This window comes from Phalacrocorax aristotelis, chromosome 2, assembly GCF_949628215.1.
Source record: "Phalacrocorax aristotelis chromosome 2, bGulAri2.1, whole genome shotgun sequence".
Classification (NCBI taxonomy): Eukaryota; Metazoa; Chordata; class Aves; order Suliformes; family Phalacrocoracidae; genus Phalacrocorax; species Phalacrocorax aristotelis.
The window spans coordinates 148703751-148722931 of NC_134277.1; the positions used below are offsets into that span (position 1 = coordinate 148703751).

At 43.5% G+C, this 19181-nt stretch overlaps 2 protein-coding genes and 1 long non-coding RNA gene across 6 annotated transcripts in view; 1 reads left to right on the forward strand and 2 right to left on the reverse strand.

The window, feature by feature from the left end:
* Positions 1 to 2605, reverse strand: part of NUDCD1 (NudC domain containing 1) — a 58345-nt gene extending 55740 nt beyond the window's left edge. The window contains exon 1 of the mRNA XM_075085620.1: positions 2212 to 2605. Coding sequence (XP_074941721.1) covers positions 2212 to 2329 — 118 coding nt within the window. The 5' untranslated portion in view covers positions 2330 to 2605. The remainder of the gene's footprint in view (positions 1 to 2211) is intronic.
* ENY2 (ENY2 transcription and export complex 2 subunit) lies at positions 1771 to 9326 on the forward strand. 4 transcript variants are annotated; one of them, XM_075085626.1, is made up of 5 exons: positions 1771 to 1923; positions 2942 to 3035; positions 4882 to 4952; positions 6416 to 6490; positions 7388 to 9326. In XM_075085626.1, the coding sequence occupies exons 2-5, from the start codon at positions 2968 to 2970 to the stop codon at positions 7462 to 7464; spliced, it is 291 nt and encodes a 96-aa protein (XP_074941727.1). In that variant the 5' UTR covers positions 1771 to 1923; positions 2942 to 2967; the 3' UTR covers positions 7465 to 9326. The 4 variants fall into 4 exon arrangements, with proteins under 4 accessions (XP_074941727.1, XP_074941726.1, XP_074941730.1 ...); XM_075085625.1 differs by having other exon boundaries at positions 1780 to 2030; XM_075085629.1 differs by lacking the exon at positions 1771 to 1923 and adding an exon at positions 2446 to 2573.
* LOC142053658 (uncharacterized) lies at positions 8680 to 19154 on the reverse strand. The gene is made up of 4 exons (XR_012659293.1): positions 18851 to 19154; positions 14837 to 14913; positions 10435 to 10522; positions 8680 to 10240 (listed from the first exon to the last, which is right to left on the reverse strand). It is a non-coding gene; the product is annotated as an uncharacterized LOC142053658 (long non-coding RNA).
* Between the last annotated feature and the right edge of the window lie 27 nt (positions 19155 to 19181).

Sequence of the window (19181 nt, forward strand, 5' to 3'; positions counted from 1 at the left end):
GTGGCTGTGGATAAGCCCATGCCGGAACAGGTACATCTCAAAGCATCTGTGGCCATGGTTACATCTGTGCCACAGCAGGTATGTCTCTGAGGGAAATGTGGCCCAAGGATAAGTCCACACTGGAGAAGGTACACCTTAAAGCCTCTGTGGCTGTGGGTAAAGTCCATGTTGCAGCAGGGTCACCCCTGGAGAGACTGTGGCTCGTAGGTAAGGCTCCACCTGAAACATGTACACCACTAAGGGAGTGCAGTCTGTGAATTCCTTGTTTTGCTTTGCCTGCATGCATGGCTTTTGCTTTACCTGTAAAACTGTCTTTACCTCAACCCACAAGTTTTCTCACTTCTACTCTTCCAATTCTCTCCCCCATCCCACTGGAGCGGAGAGAGCAAGCGGCTGTGTGGGGCTTAGTTGCTGGCTGGGGTTAAACCATGATGATGACACAGCTGTATGGCCTAAGAGCAAACAAATGTTTTTGTATGTATTGTTGTATGGCCAAACAAAACATCTAGAAGACAGATATAGCACCTGGTTTGGTTTATATTTCAGGTTACTAATTTTGAATAGCAACAACAAAAAAAAGGCTTTCCACTCTCCAGTGGACAGATAACTATCTCTCTCTATATATATACATATACACATACACACACGCAGAACAGAGTGACTTGGTATTAATGATTTAGTAGGACAGCCAAATAAATTGGACTGAAGCAAGTCAGGGTCTTTGTGCTGTGGGAAGTGGATAAAGAAAAGATCCCAGGCACACATACCCACCTTCTATCGCAAAAGTTACTGTTAACTATTACATAAAATATCTGAATGGACAAGAACTGACTAGATCCATCTCTCCATTAGCAACTCAATCATTCAAATATTTAATGAAAATCTGTAATCATCTATTTAGAATAGGTGCAAAGTTGACTATCCAAGAACCGCATAGCTTGTTTGACCATAAGTAGAACATCAAATAAAGGACAAGCTAAGAGACTGTATCTTTGCTGTGCTAACTGTTGCCATCTTTGACGCAGCTGTAGTACACCCCTAACACACATACACTCACTTACATTTGGACTGTCATTTAAAAGGCGACACCTACATCAATGTGACAGTAAAAATGTCAAACTACATAAACAAAAATGTTACTCTTGTTGAATTTTCCAGTTCTATCATAGACACTTATACAGTGTCACCTAACTCATTCAGTCGTCCTTCAGTACACAATTCACATACAACTTCCATCTTACTGCTGACTGTTCACCATAGCAAACATACCTTTCTGTTCCACTGTTAATACAACGTATTCAACGCAAACGTAACACATAATGGATAACTCTGTAGGCAGGTATATTGTTCAGTTAATATACAGAGGCAGAGGTCAGTCCACCCAAATCGTATGACTGTCCTAGCTTTATAAAAAAAGGAAACTAATCCACCTTACAAAAGACCTAAATTTCACAAATCGATAAAGTTAGAATGCCAAAAGATTGCAGGGGGCACGGCTAAAGCTGTAGGCACAGACACAACATGACTTTGTATTGTTAACGTTCTTCTCAGTGAAACCACCCCATTACTGGATGCTAATAATGCTTAGCAGAAAAAGCAGAGCACGGAATGAATAGCCTGACGACGCGCCTCTGAACCGTGGGCAGGGTAAGAAGGAAAAGCGGTTAATTCGCTAGGGTTTGTAGAAGATGCTCATTTCATACACAGTTCCTCCAGCCCCACGCACCCATTCCAGACACCACCGCTCCGAGCTGCCTCAGCCGGCCACCCGGCCTCGCCGCGCGTGCACAGGGCAAGGCCACGCCTAGCACACAGGCTTCCTCACGCGCTGAGAAACAGCTCAAGCGCACAGGGCAGACAGCTGCGAGACAACGACTTGACAGGCCAGAGCCCACCACGAAGCCACAAGAGGCCGGGGGCAGGGTGGGAACCGCAACACTGCATCCAATTACAACGAGAGAAAACCGGGACGGGACTCGGGGTCCGCTCCAGGCCCGCCGCCCTGCGGAGGATCGGCGCGCAGGCCTGCGGTGAGGCGGGCCGGGCGCTCCCCTGCGCCGGGGCCGCTGGCCGGCCCGCGGAGCGCCGCGAGGGGACGGAGGGAAGCGCGGCCGGGCCGGTGCCCTCCCCCGCCGCTGGAGAGCCCGGCCGGGCCGCTGGGTAAACGGGCAGGCTCGGCGAGCGCCCCCCGACCCGCCCCCCGCTCCTCACCCGCGTCGAGCCCCAGCTGGTAGCAGGCCAGCGGCTCCAGGGACAGCTTGTAGCCCTCGAACTTGGGGTCCAGGAGCAGGCGTTTGGGCCGCAGCGAGCAGTGGGCGGCGCCCGCCATGCCGCGGCGCCGCGGAAAACTTCGGCAGCAGGCGGCAACTCGGCGGGCGCGCGGAGCGCCACGGGAAGGGCGGGGCCGGCCGGGAGCGGTAGTGCGGGAGGCGCCGGGGCCGGGGCCGGCCGGGAGCGGTAGTGCGGGCGGCGGCAGCGGAACGGGCAGGACGGAGGGAGCGGCAGTAGTGCAGGCGGGAGCGGCAGTGGCGGCGTTGCGGGCGGCGGGAGCGGCAGCGACAGCGGGCGAGACGGTGAGGCGGCTCCAGACTACGTTTCCCGGCGGCGCCCGCGGGGCGGGGCAGGAGGCGGGTTGTGCGTCCGGGGGCGGCTCCGCCTTCTGCCGCCGGGGACGGGTGAGCCGGGGCCTGGGCCGCGGTGGGGGAGCCGCTGGGCGGGCGGGCAGGCGGGCAGTGGGGAGGCCGCGGCCCGGTGCCCTGCCGGTGCCCGGGCGCTGGGGCAGGCGGTCCGTGCCCTTCGGAGGCTGCGGAGTGCCCGCTCGGCCCCCGGGCTGGCCGCCTGCTGCTGCTGCCCCGACTGCGGGCGTGCGGGTAACTCTGTGCGAGTGGCTCCTCTTTTTGTGGTGTTAATGACGCCAGTATTTGTCAAAACTCTCCCCTAGGTTTGGGGAAAACCTAGATTTCCAAAATGAATAAAGATGCCCAGATGAGAGCAACCATTAACCAAAAGCTAATAGAAACGGGAGAGCGAGAACGGTAAGTAGGCTTCCTCCTCCGTGCCAGTAAGAGACTTTAAATATTATCAAACATGAGCTATACCTAGAAGCAAAGATGAAGCAAATTTAACTCTAAATATTTTCGAACGCCTGCACATGGAAGCCTTATATAAAGTTATATAAAAAATTAATTTCTGTCATTTGAACAGTGTTTTTCTAGTTTTACGCTTGAAAAGAGAAGTCTAGAAAATAAAGGATGGGGTGTTTGGCGTACAAACTTTAAAGCTTTCTCTTATTCTGGTATATTGTGTTGGAAAGGTCTTCGCTCATCTAAAAATCACCATTCAATACAACTTGCTGCAGTTAAATCTTGTTATTTCCTGATAAAGAGAATGAGACAAAACTTACCTTTTTCCTTTTTAAGTTTTTCTTGTGTTCCTATCCCTTCTCTTGTTAGGGAAGGAAATACCCAGTGGAACACAAAACAGCACTTGTGCAAGTCATGGCAGAGATCCCAATAAAGACAAACAAGTAACTTATGAAATATAGCCTGGCAGCTAGTTTTTGGCCTTTTGTTGTCTCTTCAGTCTATCTGCATTCCCTTTACATATCACTAGCGTGCTTATGACATTTCATTCCTCATCATTTTACTATGTTTCTAACACCATGCACAAAAAGCTCTGTCTCCTTCATTTTCTCAAGGCTTGTGTGAGAAGGAGTCTTCTTCCTAGGTGATTGCATAGCCCTGCACCTAGTGTAACCTTTTGTAGCCTGCCGTGGTGTCTGTGCTCTACTTCTTTCCTGGTTGTGACCACCCCCTTGGACATGGCTTGCTCTGCTGAGGCTCTGTGCGATTTCTTGAAGTGGTGTTGGGACCTATTTTACTCTAAGAGTAAGGAGAGTTTTGACTTGGTGTCAAAAGCTGTTCTATAAACAAGCTTTATCAGAGCTGTACTCTGATCAGGGACAGAGCACTCAGATTTCTTGAATTAAGAAATGCCCAGAAGTGGTGAATTTCACCTGTACTGTTACTCTGCCTTTTGTCATCAGTTCATCTGCCCTCCACACAATTCACTGAGTAAAAAGAATTAGACCTACACAGAATTTTGCTAGAGTCAGAATTTTGCTACAGTTACTCGGGATGGTACAAAATATGTAGGCTTGCTAGCTGATGGAATAAAGGATGAAGATGCTGAAACTTATTTTATCATATCTTACTTGAATTTTTCATTCTCTTTTTCGCTACTAATTTTCATTATTTTTAGCTAGCTGTCAATATTCTCTCTTGATAAATGGAGTAGATGTATCATTGCAGCAGGCTGTTGTGTGTCTTCTGTGTTTAATGCCTGAATCCTTGATGCTCATGCTTATAATTGCTAACTACGCATAGGAAGATAAGATACATGATCCCTTCATCATCACCCAACACAAGGTACAGTGTAACTGGGGAGAGAAACCTGCAGCTGAAGACAGTAGTACAGAATTCTCCTTTCAGAAAGGACAGGGGAAGGTTTTATTTATTTTGGAGGCCTAGTTTTAGGTGAAATATTCTAATTTTGAAAATTAGTATACATTTGCTAACAGAGTAGACTCGGGCAGTTCAAATGATTCAAGGGCTCCTACCTCTTTTCTGTGGCTGCAGCATCAATGCTGCCTGAAGAAATACTGTGAATTAGCTCCTGAGCTGCTGATTCCTCATAGTCCAACATGGTAAAGTGAAATTGGTATCTATTCGGGTTAGGATTCACACGCTGTTCGGCCATTTCTGCTGCTGGTCTGGGAGTTCTGCTATGTGTAGTAATTGTAAGCTTAACTTTCCTGACAGCTTAAATACACTTCAGTGTGAATGTTTGCTGTTCTTGATAAGTTTGTAATTGTCTTAACAGCCTTAAAGAGTTGCTGAGAGCCAAATTAATTGAATGCGGCTGGAAGGATCAGTTGAAGGCACACTGCAAAGGTAATGGTGGTCAAATAACTAATATCCTTTATAATCAGCTGAGGTTCTGGCCAAATAGAAGTCCCAGGTGAAAGCTTTGCTGTCTAACAGTCAATTTAAATGAGACTTGGGCAAGAAGAAGGTATCCCTGGCAGTTGGATTTGCATGCAAGGAAGTGTCTTGCCATCTTGGCAAAAAAAAAAAAACCCAAAACCAAAACAAACCCTACCACTTCTCTGAAGTTTTAATTGATCTGAAACTTCTAGAGCTTCTGAGAAAAGTATTGGGATTGGTTCCCTAAATATTCATGAGGATACAGCTTTTTGTTTGGAGAGAGATCATTCCTTACAAAAGGAGAATAAGAACCAACATAAAGGAAAACGGAGCAAATACAGTCGTATACAACTTGGAAACGTTAGAGAACTTTCATAGAGTCATTAAGGTTGGAAAGACCTCTAGGATCATCAAGTCCAACCATCAACCCAACACTACCGTGCCTCCTAAACCATGTCCTGAAGCGCCACATCTACACGTTTTTTTAACACCTGCAGGGATGGTGACTCCACCACCTCTCTGGGCAGCCTCTTCCAATGCCTGACCACTCTTTCAGTAAACAAATTTTTCCTAATATCCAGTCTAAACCTCCCCTGACATAGCTTGATCCAGGATTATTTTCTACAGGGAATTCAGCCAAGAAAAACAGTTTACGAATAGTCCATATGTCGTCAGTTCAGAAAACTTTTAGTGTCTTGGGGACAATCAATGCTATGTACTGACATATTGTTAAAAACTTTAATCTTCAGACAAAATATTTTAGTTTTATGCTACTGAATTGCGGTTTCATCTCAGCACTGACTTCTGCATTTTTCAGTAGTCCTCAAGGCTGTATAAGTAGACAATTTGTTTAAATACTGGTATACCATATGATTAATACATATCTTAATCATAGCTTTTATTTTGCTGTAGATGTATACCTTTCTTTCAGATACACTTTTTTTACTTTGCTAACATATATAGAGAGATGTTATTTAACCAGTTAGGAAGAGCAGTAAGTATTTACTGTCTCTGTGCTCTCCCTTTTTGTATGTTCCAAAGTCTTTTTCCAATTGCACCTCTTTCTCACTATTATGTAAATAATGTGTTGAAGAGGTAAGCGGACCAACTTGTGAACTGCTACAACACTGGTAATATGTGCATCTGGTAATGCTCAGATAAGCTTAAACTTGGTAACATTTGATTTTAAGATACAAGCTGATCAAGGTGCATCAGTAATGACAAGTTCCCATACTTAAACCAACAGTATGAACGAGAGACCAAATCCGCCGTACAATGCAGTACGGGTACTGAGTTCATAACCCACATTTAGGTCACAAGCTACTTCATCTTCTCTGATGACCTACGCATGCAGGTTTTGTCTCTTAATCATTGGCACAGGTTTTGTCTTCTAATGAATGGATTAAAAGATCTGTCTTGGTCTTCCCCAGATGTCATTAAAGAAAAAGGATTAGAGCATGTCACTGTTGATGATTTGGTGGCAGAAATCACTCCCAAAGGCAGAGGTAAGAAAATGTAAACCTGGATGTGGTAGTACATCAATAATTATACCTACCTGTATTTCATCAGTAACTTGAAAGCAGCACTATGAACTTGCCTGTGTTGGAGTAAAGGAAGAACGTTAGTAGCTTGATATTAACTACAAATAAAACGTGAATTTGTATTGTGTAACAGCCACTCAAAATCCGTAATGAGCTGTGTGTGTAGACTAATTTTGCAGGTTACATTATTTAGTCATGAGTCTGTATTCATCTTTGTAGTTGACTTAATGGTCCCAAGAAAACTTGGGATATGATGTAGAGATGTTTTAAAATTCCAGTTCTTTTTGAGATGGAAAGTCTGAACTAACAGGACTAGTGTAGAGGAAAGGCCATAGTGTACAGATACAGAAAAATGGAATCTCTTAAGGAAATCCTGCAGTCTTCTTTTTAGAGGAGTTCTTGGACTCTCTAATAGGCTTTGATGTTAGTGGGAGAAACTTTATTAAGTCTTCATAAAAATAGGCCTTCAAAATAACTTGCTGAAAACCCTTACTCAGGTCATGGTTGAGATTTTTTTCATGGTCTTAAATTTGTGAGGAAAAAAAGTAGGATAATCAGCCTAATTTATGACGATTATATCCTGTTTACTCTTCCATAATCCTTTCCCTCTAATTTTCCAATTTTCTTGACTGTGGCTAGGCAAAATCTGCCAATAACAGTGTTCTCAATAGACTTCAATTTTAGCCTGTTTTAAATGGGAGAAACATAGATACGTTATATGAAAATCAAGTAGTTTCAGGTACTTTAGGTATTAACAGAATTGCAAGAACAAAGAACAGGTAATAATTGTTGGAAAATATGCTAATACCAACCTTTTACATTTTGTGTTTTCTACTTTCTGCTTTCTTATTTGTGTTTCAGCCTTGGTACCAGACAGTGTAAAGAAAGAACTCTTGCAAAGAATAAGAACCTTCCTCGCCCAGCATGCCAGTCTTTAACTTTGACGTTCATCTGCGATGCAGTGTTTCTGTTTCTGTATTATGTCAATCATGTCAGGATTGGAATGCAATTTCCATACTTAGGGATGGAAAATCATTATTTTTCATGTATGGTGAGTTGAAGTTTCTTTGCACTGCATTGATTTCTTAAACTTACTGTTATTTTAATAAAAAAAAATGTGAAGTTGTGGTTCTAAGGCTCTTCTATCACTGCACTATAATATGGTGTCACCTATTCCAGCTTTTAATAATTCATAATTTTATATGGTTGTGCAGACTTGCTCATATTTTCCAAAAAGAAACGTGATGAACAAGAGAGTGTGAGTGGCTTGAAGTCTCTGACTTGCGTTGCAAATATTCACTCAGTAATTCATAGGAGGATGATTTCTTCAAACAAAACCAGGCAGTCATATCTTTCATCAATAATTCTCTGAATTAAAAGAGTCACTATTCTGATCCACAACTATGGTTTTCTAGCTTTGCCCATATTACTGGTAATTTTTAATTATGCGGGTCATTGGGGCTTTTTGAAATTTAAGTGCGATACAATAATTTGCCAACATAAGTCTCTTAGGATGATACATTTTAAATTCTTGTATCTGGAACTGCAACATCAGCCAGGTCTGTAAATAGCTGCGAAAATAAAGTTGATGAATAGAGGAGATCAGGCAAGGGGCTCTAAAGTGAGAACGTTTAATTTTTGCCGGCTTCAATTAAAGGTAAGTGTCTAATAAACAGTGAAGTGGAGGAGAAGCATAAGCGGGAACTGAATGAGAAATTAGATACTGTTGTGAATCAGCTACTGTGAAAAATGAATAGACTCAACATAGATCTTAATCCTCCTAATTAGTAGAATACTCTAAAAACTCACTCAGTGTGGAGCTAGTCTTCTCTGGCTGCTTAGAAAGTCGTGCCTGTGCCAGTGGGTTTGCGTCTCATTCCCCAGTGTAAGCCCTTAAAGAGGAGCCACCTGGAGGCCCTGCGCCTCACACGTCGGGAGGGTGCTGGCTGCTCCCCCCGGGTCTCCAACCCAACCGCTGCCTCCCAGCCCCTCGGCTTTAGAAGAGAAAACTAGTGTGCTCTGCTGCCAAGCAAAGTGCTTGCTTCCCAGGCTGCCTGGTCACGGGGAAGTCAGGCAGCTGGGGCTGGGGCTCAGCTGAGTCAGTCACCTGCTGCACAGGGCTGGTGTGAAATGGCAGCCACAGGACTATCGGTGCTGGGCTGGGAGCATTTATTAACTTCTCTGCTCAGACTGCAAACTGGGGAACAGACATAAGAGAGGAGTCCAGAAATAGGCGAAGGCAAAGTCTGGCACTAGACAAAAGTCAGGGTAAACTGGGCAATACCGACAATGCTGAACAGGATGAGATGTAACAGGTCACAAAGACCTTTTGTCTACACAAGACTGAGTTCCTGCTGGGACTGGAACATTGCAGGAGCCAGGATCAGGAATCTGCTGCAGTATACAGATATTCCTTCTGAGGCACTTTGCTGTACCATTTTAAATCTACCTTTGTGCCAGTTTGAGCATACTTGCTGTATGTCATTGCCTCTACACTGTTAAATAACGTTGGACGTCAGAAGAAAATTCTTTACACTTACAAGATGGGTTTCTAAGTGGAAGTGTTTTATAAGCAGTTTATTTGCATTGAGTATGTTAATTCAATGTTTGATTGCAACTTCATTTGCAATGAGTATGTTCTGTTTGAATTGCATATATGTATATTTATTCTGAGCTCTTTATTCTAGACTTGATTTACCCGATGCTAGTAACGGATGGAGTATAGAATGTTTCTTCACACAATCGAGCAGAATGTACCCTAGCTTTGTGTATGTCTAATACAGGGCAAGGCTGTAAAATATCCTGTGTATTCTTACTCTTTTGTTCTTGGAGGTCTTTGCTGATATTCAATATTTTGCATGTGACTTTAAAAGTCTTTGCCTGATGAATGGCTGCAGTGTGCCATGGGCATACAAGTACTTGCACCAGAGCTTCCACTTGATTTCCTTCACTGTGGTGGGAGAGGGCCAGACTTAAGGTATTCATACACTGAACTGTGGAAGGCTTGTTGTCTGATTAGTAAACATTTGAGATTCCCCCTAGAACATGACAGTTGAAGTGCAGGTGCAGTGTAGGCAGCTCATGCTTGGCACAGAATAAACACAACGCTGTATGAATTTTCAGAAAGTTGTGCTGACCAATCTGAAGTTAAAGGCTTGACAAATAGCTCTTTTGTGTTCTTCCAAAAATAAATGGTTCTGCACAGACTGGCTTAAAATGCAAGAGCATTCAGAGACCCAGAAGGAAGAGGAGAGAGTGACCACCTTCCAGACACACACCAGCAGCTCCCATCTCAGGGTAATGCAGGCTGCTCTCTGGTGTAAACAGCCCAACGCCCCGTGTTCCCCCAGTGGGTTCTGTTAGTCACACCAGTGCAACCTCCACTCGGTAGTTAGGCAAAAAGCATGTTTGGCAACATATGCAGATCCAAATTACACTGGAGTGGACTTGTCAGAGGTAACTTGATGGATCTAAGAACGAAGTTAGATTTGCGGTCATACCAGCAATGGGAGATGGTTTTGTGAGGAATCCATATGTCCCCTTCATGGCCTCATATTTTGTTTTAACTGCAGGTTTTATTCTCAAATGCGCAGGATGGCGTTGTTTTGCAAACAATCTGCACAATCTCAGTTTCTACTCATTTGGTTGAAAACTAGCGGTAACATTCAGGATTCAGCCAGAATATTATTGTCCTGTTGAGGTTTTTCTCGCACACTGAAAAATAAGATGATCTGTGCTGTTAAAGGTCCCATACCTATAGCATATACGGACAGATAGATGCATTAACTACTTTTTCTTCAAAATTTCAGATTTTTCAATGCCATAAAATGCATCAATTCCTTACAAAGGCAGACAACACCCAGAACTAGATAGCTAAGAAGTGACAATTTAGGATTGATGTGAGTTACCTCAGCTGTGGGTGTATACTTCTTTTAGATGGCAACCCTATGTATACAATATAGTGGCTGATTTGGCTTGGTGTTTTGGTTGACAAGCCTGTAAAAAATAAAAAATAAAATCAGTTTGTAAATCAACATTGAAATAATGGGTCAGATAAAAGCTAGAGTAAATTGGTATAGCTCTGGATGCGCACTAATTCAAATTGTATGTGACAGTGTACTGAATAGTCCTGCTGTCAGTGAAAGACCAACAGAAAAAAAGTTGGCTTAGCCTCTCCCTTAGTCAGGCCCTGAGGGGTCTGAAATATACCATGAACTGCAACTGATTAGATTCTAATTTGTTTGATAATTATTTCCCCAGTCAAAAAATGTTATAGAAGAGTAACATCACCAAGATAATAACAAAAAATTTTTTTGCAAATACATTAACAACAAAAAGAGCGAAGGAAAATCTCCATTCCCTATTGTACGTGGAGGGGGATATCGCCACCGAGGATGAGAAGGCTGAGGTACTAAATGACTTCTTTGCCTCAGTCTTTAACAGTAAGACCAGTTATCCCCAGGGTATTCAGCCCCCTGAGCTGGAAGGCAGGGACAGATCGCAGAATAAACCCCCCATAATCCAGGAGGAAACAGTTTATGACCTTCTGCTCCACCTGGACACTGACAAGTCTATGGGGCCAGATGGGATCCACCCGAGAGTACTGGGGAAGCTGGTGGAGGAGCTTGCCAAGACAATCTCCACCATTTACCAGCAGTCCTGGTTAACAGGGGAGCTCCCAGACGACTGGGGGCTTGCTGATGTGACACCCATCTACAAGAAGGGCCTGAAGGAGGATCTGTGGAAACACAGTCATGTCAGCCTGACCTCGGTACTGGGGAAGGTTATAGAGTGGTTTATCTTGAGTGAGCTCACCAGGCATGCGCAGGACAACCAGGGGATCAGGCCTGGTCAGCATGGCTTAATGAAAGGCAGGTCCTGCCTGACCAGCCTTATCTCCTTCTATGACCAGGTGACCCGCCTAGTGGATGAGGGGAAGGCTGTGGATATTGTCTACCTGGACTTTACTAAAGCCTCCACAGCAAGGCTTTAGCAAAGTTCCCCACAGCATCCTCCTAGAGAAGCTGGCAGCTCATGGCTTGGATGGCTGTACTCTTGGCTGGGTAAAAAACTGGCTGGATGGCCAAGCCCAGAGAGTTGTGGTGGATGGAGAAAAATTCAGTTGGTGGCTGGTCACAAGCAGGGTTCCCCAGGGCTCAGTGTTGGGGACAGTCTTGTTTAATATCTTTATCAATGATCTGGATGAGGGGATTGAGTGCACCCTCAGTAAGTCTGCAGACCACACCAAATTGGGTGGGAATGTTGATCTGTTCGAGGGTAGGAAGGCTCTGCAGAAGCACCTGGACAGGCTGGATCGATGGGACAAGGTCAATTGTATAAGGTTTAACAAGGCCAATGCCAGGTCCTGCACTTGGGTTGCAACAACCCCATGCAACACTACAGGCTTGGGGAGGAGTGGCTGGAGAGTTGCCTGGAGGAAAAGGACCTGGGGGTGTTGGTTGACAGCCAGCTGAACATGAGCCAGCAGTGTGCTCAGGTGGCCAAGAAGGCCAACAACATCCTGGCTTGTATCAGGAATAGCATGGCCAGCAGGAGCAGGGAGGTGATCGTGCCCCTGTACTCAGCACTGGTGAGGCCGCACCTCGAGTACTGTGTGCAGTTTTGGGCTCCTCACTACAAGAATGACATCGAGGTGCTGGAGCGTGTCCAGAGAAGGGCAACGAAGCCGGTGAAGGGTCTGGAGAGCAGGCCTTATGAGGAGCGGCTGAGGGAACTGGGGTTGTTTAATCTGGAGAAGAGGAGGCTGAGGTGAGACTTTGTTGTCCTCTACAACTACCTGAAAGGAGGTTGTAGTGAGGCAGGGGTCAGTCTCTTCTCCCTAGTAACAAGCGATAGGATGAGAGAAAATGGCCTCAAGCTGCATCAGGGGAGGTTTAGATTGGATATTAGGAAAAATGTCTTTACTGAAAGAGTGGTCAGGCATTGGAAGAGGCTGCCCAGAGAGGTGGTGGTGTCACCATCCCTGGAGGTGTTAAAAAAATGTGTAGATGTGGCACTTCAGGACATGGTTTAGGAGACATGGTATTGTTGGGTTGACGATTGGACTTGATGATCCTAGAGGTTTTTCCAACCTTAATGATTCTATGATTCTAAGAAATTCTGCTGAGACATCAAATTTAAACACACATCTTGGGTAGAACCTTATCATTTTGCTGCCGCAGGTTTTTCAATCGAGTTTTTTATTCTATTCTTTTTTTCCCATTCCTCTTCTTTCTTGTTTACTGACATAATGTTTCAGTACGAACTTTTATCACTTGGAGAACAGGTATACATGAAGTCTGTCTAAATCCAGTAAGAGTCCATCAGTGCTATTAAAAAATTATTGATGCTTTTCACTTCTTTCCGGAGGGTCATTTGGGGTGACAGCTCTGGACTACCTAGCCCATGTCCTCATCTTTCCTTTCACATAATGGAGTATGTTTAATTGTAGTGATTGTGGCACCTTGATAATTTGGCTTTAACTTAACTAGTGACTGAGTTTTCACTGGAGCAATGAAAAATATCCAATGCTTTTACCTGCTGGCTTCCTTTAAATGTCTAAGTATTTGCAACTGAAATCAGAGTTGTGTTCTACTTGGCGTGTTTTTCTCAGCTATTCAGTTTCTGAAAGAAACAGCTGTGGCTGCAGAGCCAAATTCATAATGACTGCAGCCCAATATGAGGAAAAATTAATTCCTTTCCTCATAAATAATTTATACTTCACCACGTTAGTGTAATGAATAGGTTAATCAGCATTCTGCTCAGAATGAGAAAAGGCCTAATCTCACTTTAGTGTATTTCGCATTTACCATGATGCTTTCCATCCAAACAATATTATTCTTAAAAATGTTCTTAAAAATGATCATAAAAAATATCCCTCTGAGAAAGCCCTGCTGATTTCTGTTTATTGGAGTTACTAGGAAAGAGGTTATCCATTCTTTTAATCATTGGTCCTGAGGTAAAGTATCAAGTTACTGCTGATAAAATCTGTGACTGTCAGCCTGTGGGTGAATTACTGACAAGAGCAGAACAACCTGGCCTCTTCCCTGACCAGCTCCCTTCAACTGTCTGTGTACAAAGCCGGTGCAGTGTTGAGTTTTTACATCTAGTGCAGAGAGCAAAAGCAATGTTTAATTCCTTGGAAAGTAATGGCACTGGAAATCATAGTGAAAAGCTCATCATCTGCTCCCCAGAGCTGGCAGTGGCAGTTCAGTTTTTTCCATCTGAGAAAGGAAAACCAGAATAAATACGCCATGTACTTCTGCTATCTTGCAGAAGAAACAGAGGCATCCCCAAAAATGTAAGGTCCAGAGCAGTTCACTGATTTGTATAAATGTCCTCTGCTTTTTACCTCCTCTGTTATGGAAAAGCTGAGCAGCATCTTAAATGCTATTTTCTAACACTTTCCAAGGTGGACCTTTTAATGAAGTTTCCATTAACAGGAATGCTGCTTTTGCTGAACACAAGCAGAAGTTGTTAGCCCCAGTACAGGTGTAAGTAAGTGGAATGCAATGCCCTTGGATCCTACGATGGAAGTGGCAGTAGCAGTTAAGCATTAGAAAATCTTTTTTTTTTTTTGTAACCTGTATTGAAAAATGCTCCTGTCTAGCTAATGTTTGTTAAGTTTTCTATGTGCATTACATTCTGAGATAAATTTCTGCCTAAATCCTGAATCAGTTTCCTGATATTTGAGTAGTTCAGATTACATTTCAAAATACCTGTTGACATATATTTTGCAAGGAGGTGTTTCATCAAACAGTCAATGGATGGAAGAGGACCATTCTTCCTCTGCTGAATAAAGATCAGAAAGAGTATTATCTATGCCTCGCTTCTGACTACTGACTGCTGTGATGATAAAGATGACTTAAAATATTTCCTCACTATCATGAGGTAAACAGGAAAACTTGATAAAGAATCAAAAGATGTATGTATTTCACTTCCTCATTTCCCTTCTTTGATGTCTCCTCTAGACTATATACATAAGTTTATGCAGTTATATTCAAAACCAGCTGTTGGGTTTTTTCACCCATCAAAACTGGGAACTAGATGTCCTGATCCAAATTTTACTAAGACAGTAAAGTTTGTCTGAAGCTGGCCTTGATTTTAGTCAGATTTTGGGAGCTCAACACTTCCAACAGCCAATTGGGCTTGGTACATAAGTTTTTGAGCTAAAACAGATCTTTTTTGCTGAATTGTTTTAAACCAGGAAAAGGGAGGATTCATGATTGTTTCACGATTTTCCTTCTATTAAGTTCTTTTCTGCCTGAAATGAGACATGGCAAAGGCATGAAAAAAAGAAAAGAAACTCACATTTTATCAATAGGTAGACATTCTTGTAACAAATGCTGAAGTATGAAGGAACAAAGAACAGTTTCTTGATTCTCCCCCTGAAAAAAAAAAAAACCAAACAAAAAACAAACTCTAGAAAAAAAATCCTTTGCTTTCCTAAATGCTTTCCACAAGAAAACTTCCTGACCTTATCTTCCCATGCTATGTACTTTCCTATTTCCCTAAATGTAAATCATATACATGCAGACATATACAGACAAGCTATTTTATATAACTATTTTATAAAGCAACATGCTAGATACTCATGTATTTAGAGGATTTGAATTAAAATGCTAACACTATGCCTAAGATCCACCTTCTAATAATTTGGATTTAGTGCATATAATTCTTCTTTCCTTAATAAGAAACATAAGAAACATGAGAAAGTCTGTGCATGTAAGTCAAGCAAGATTACTTAATGGCTGCATACTACAGGATGGAAATGAAGATTTTCTATTTAGTTATGAAGTGATAAATTAGTTGTATAATGAACAGATCCCATTATCATCCCCCTAATTTGCAGTTAAGGAATATGAAGATTATAGGGAATACAAAGCATAAGCTTTCTTCCCATATAAAAAAGCTAGGGATTTTTTTTTTTCTGGCAATTTTAATACTATTTTCTAGTTTAGTTTATGCACCTATTTTATCTATTAAAATCAGTAATAACTGAGGGCCAATATGGATCATAATTACCTATAACACATTTTAAGTAGAGTTTAAGCACCAATATCCATATTTGCTGCTAAAAGTTGCTCAACTGCAACCAAATGGCAGTTCCAGAAGTTCTTAAGTATTTTAACTCTAGATACATTCATTGATGCAGAGTTGAGTCTATTCACAACCCTGTCTCTCTACATGCTGGAGTTGCCCTGTTGTCTGCAGCTAAAGGTACGCAGAGGCATCCAGCTGGCACCTAAAGGAAACTGGGATGTAGGAGCCAGAACAGAGTGCTTTAATCCCCCTGAGATCTGAATCCCAGGCACCCCTTGTGCTTACTGAGGGGATTTACTTCCTGCCAAAGTGCAGCAGCAGGCCCTGCTTTCTTTAGGGTGTGGCTGAATGAAGAGATAAAAATTGGGATAACTTGTATCTAGAGCCTTATAGTTAAATCACAGAGTCAAGATTCTTTATTTGGGAAAGAGAAGAGATGGGTTGGTCACCTCCTTCCCAACCTTCCAAAATATAAGTAATCCCTCACTTTAAATCTGCTCTCTCCTGGGAGAATGGCCTTATTGGCAATCTACAGTCTTTTCTGTCGCGAGTCATGGGGGGAAGCTGAACTCCAATACTTCTGTTCACTTGTGCTACTGTGAAAAAAAAATAACTGAGAGAGCAAAAGGAAGCCTGGCTCTGTAACCTCTTGGTTAGCTCACTCGACTGGCAGGGACAGAGAAAACTGGGCTCTGGTACCTATTCCCAGCATCGCTTGTGTATATTAACCCGTCATCATCAAATACAGAAACACCCCAGGAAGGAGGAACTGATGCCACCACCAGAGAGAAGAACCCAGGATCTTCTCTCCAGGGAATTTCTCAGCATCAGGCTAAAGTCACACATTCTTTATCACCTCAAAGTTCTTTACAGGACTGAACAAACCAACCAGCTTTTGACCTGAGGTGGGTTTTCCTCTAGGCTGACTGGGGGTTCTTCCCCCCCAAAGGTCCCATCAGCCTGCCGGGCTCCAGTGTGAAGGTCAGTGCCTCACAGACAGGTGCCAAAGGAGACAGAAGCCCTGGAGTGTTATCAGGGGAGCAACAAAAACCGCCCAGCCCAGCAGAAGGTCAAACCTCCACAGCCTTCTCTAAGCTCAGGGAGCCCTAGGCAGTCACTGCTGCGCTTCGCCTCTCTTGGCTGCTGCTTCCAAAAAAAATTGCTTTGGGTATGCACCTTTTCACAGTTCTGAATATTTTTTTAACATATTATATGTTTGTTAAAAGTCAGTTTGTTGAATTTTCCTACAAAGGCCTCTCACCAAGATCACGAGTCTGGAAATTTCCTCTACAAGGCATATCAAGCCTTAACATGCATGAGGGAAGGAATTTAAGGTATGCTGGCAGAGGCAGTGGAGAGTAGAACTTCAGCCTGGACGACCTTTAGAGAGAAAAGAGGCTTTCATGACTACTTGCCTACTTACTTTGGAAAGGGGATGGATTTTCATACACCCTAGGATACACATTTGCCTAAGTTTAGGCAAACCCTTTAGACAATACTTAGGTTTTACCAAAAATAGATGCTCAGGGATACTGCAAAGAAATGGAAAATGTATCTAATGATGGAACTGCCCCCTCTTGTCTAGAGTTTCAAGACAGTTAATGATGAAATTTCAAAGAGGAGAATATGAATTTGTAGCAGCAGTATAGAAATTTTCTTCTGAATTTTATAGTAAAACCCTGCAATTTTTCTGTGGTTGAAACTATAAAATCTCTACTTCGACCAGAATCCAACACTTGTCGAGGGCAAAATCTCTTCTGCGAAAGTAAAACCCAAGTTATTGCACAATTCAACAATCGACCATGAAGTGATGGAAATTGCTTTAAATGTAAAGAAGTGACACTAGTAAACTTGCAAATTGTCAGATGATGTGACTGATACGTTTAATCCTTAACATCTGTAAAAGAAAATAAAAGCATTCATTTAAAAAAATGTAGTTCCCTAACAAACTTTTTTAGTAACAGTGCTACATTTGCTGTAGCAATGAAATATCTAAGATTTAAAAAGATCTCTTTGGGAAAACTAACTGATCCAAAGGAATCCAAGTTAAAAATTTAGTAGCTAAGGGTTAATGACATTTTTGAACAGGGAAGTACTTATCTCTGCAAACATTTCTTTTAGAAATATATTATGTTTATATTATTCCTAAATTTGAAGTTACATAATAATGTTTTTATGAAGACAGATGTTCTTCTTCAGCAGTCTGCCAATTTCCCTGATTTTTCCCCATTAACGCAACAGCCACACACAGGCCTGTTGTGCATTTGGGGGGATGGTGTGGGTGAGCCACTCTGGCAGTTTTTATAGTAAGCGTGGGTGTTAATATGCATAGTTTAAAAATGTTTCATTCTCACTGTGGCATACTCCCCATTGAGTACATAGTCTGTAATGCCAAAACCTGAATGTGTTCTGAAAGGAAATGGCACTGGCTATCTTCGTAACCTGACCTCTCCCAGCGTGCCACGCTCACGGTTTTGCTTTTACGAGTGACTGCAAATGAACATTATTTTCCAGTTTCTGCTTTAGAGAGAAAGCTATATTGAAAGGTGTAACTCTTTGCTACACAAATGGTTTTGAAATGGTGCTTAAAATTAAAACCACGATTGCATATATTGAGTTTTTCTTACTGAATGCAGGTTCTGCCAGCATAAGGGTGTCAGTCCCCATCTGAGCAACACCTTAGCAGTGCTAGGATACCAGTGCCTCCCTGCAAGAGCCATCCTCCTAGCACCCATGTCCTCATTGCCTGAACCAACGGTACAGAAAACAGTAGAGAAACCAGCAGCTGGCAGGTTAGCTCTACCAGCAGAACAGGAAGTCTGTAAGGGAAGATTATTTAAAGAGAGCAGAAAGAACGAACTGGGTGATATGGTTTAGAGTTGAAGGGGCTTGAAGGGACTTGAAAGGACTGATGGTGCCTTCTTAGCAGTTCCCCAGACCTCCCAGTGAGAAGGGGACAAAGCCTCCCTTTACTTCATCTACTGAGTCTGTCGATTGTGGTGAAACTGGAGGCACACACAGAGCTCTGGAAAATCTTACATTGTTTTAAGCAACATCTTCCTCCCTCCCTCTGCTGCACACCAGCAGTGAACGAATACACTGTGCCCAGAGGGCAGCCAGCTAACATCCACAAGCACTTTCTGAAGCATCTGGGCGGACAGAGCGAGGCACTGGCAAGGCCCACTGCCAGCTGAGCTACACCCTGTCAGAAGCTACTTCAGCAGAATTTTTTAGCAGCTTTCAAATTTACAGCTCAGCATCTAGCCAGCCACGCAGGAATACCTTTGCAACCACATACGCAACACTCTGATAACGTTAAAGACCAACTCTTCTTTTATCGCGGTTCCCCGAAGTGACAAAGACGTGGCTCAGAGCCCCCCCGGGGGCCGGCGGCCGCGAGAAGCACCCCCGCGCAGGGCAGCCCTCGCCAGGGGCGGGAGGGAAGGAGAGAAGGAGGGATGGCGGAGGCCGGCGGGGGCGGGCCACGGGGCTGCCGCGCGATGCCCCCACAGAGAGGCCACGTTGCCCGGCCGCAGCGCACCCCGCGCTACCGCCGCCGCCCCCACAGCCGTTGGCCCAACGGCCCGGGGCAGGAGCGGCGGGCAGCAGCGGT

Excerpts from the sequence above, each read along its gene's own strand:
- ENY2 (XM_075085626.1), top strand. The coding sequence starts at position 2,968 with ATGAATAAAGATGCCCAGATGAGAGCAACCATTAACCAAAAGCTAATA. Across the intron at positions 4,953-6,415 it reads GTTGAAGGCACACTGCAAAG|ATGTCATTAAAGAAAAAGGA; the intron begins GTAATGGTGGTC and ends GGTCTTCCCCAG. Across the intron at positions 6,491-7,387 it reads AATCACTCCCAAAGGCAGAG|CCTTGGTACCAGACAGTGTA; the intron begins GTAAGAAAATGT and ends TTTGTGTTTCAG.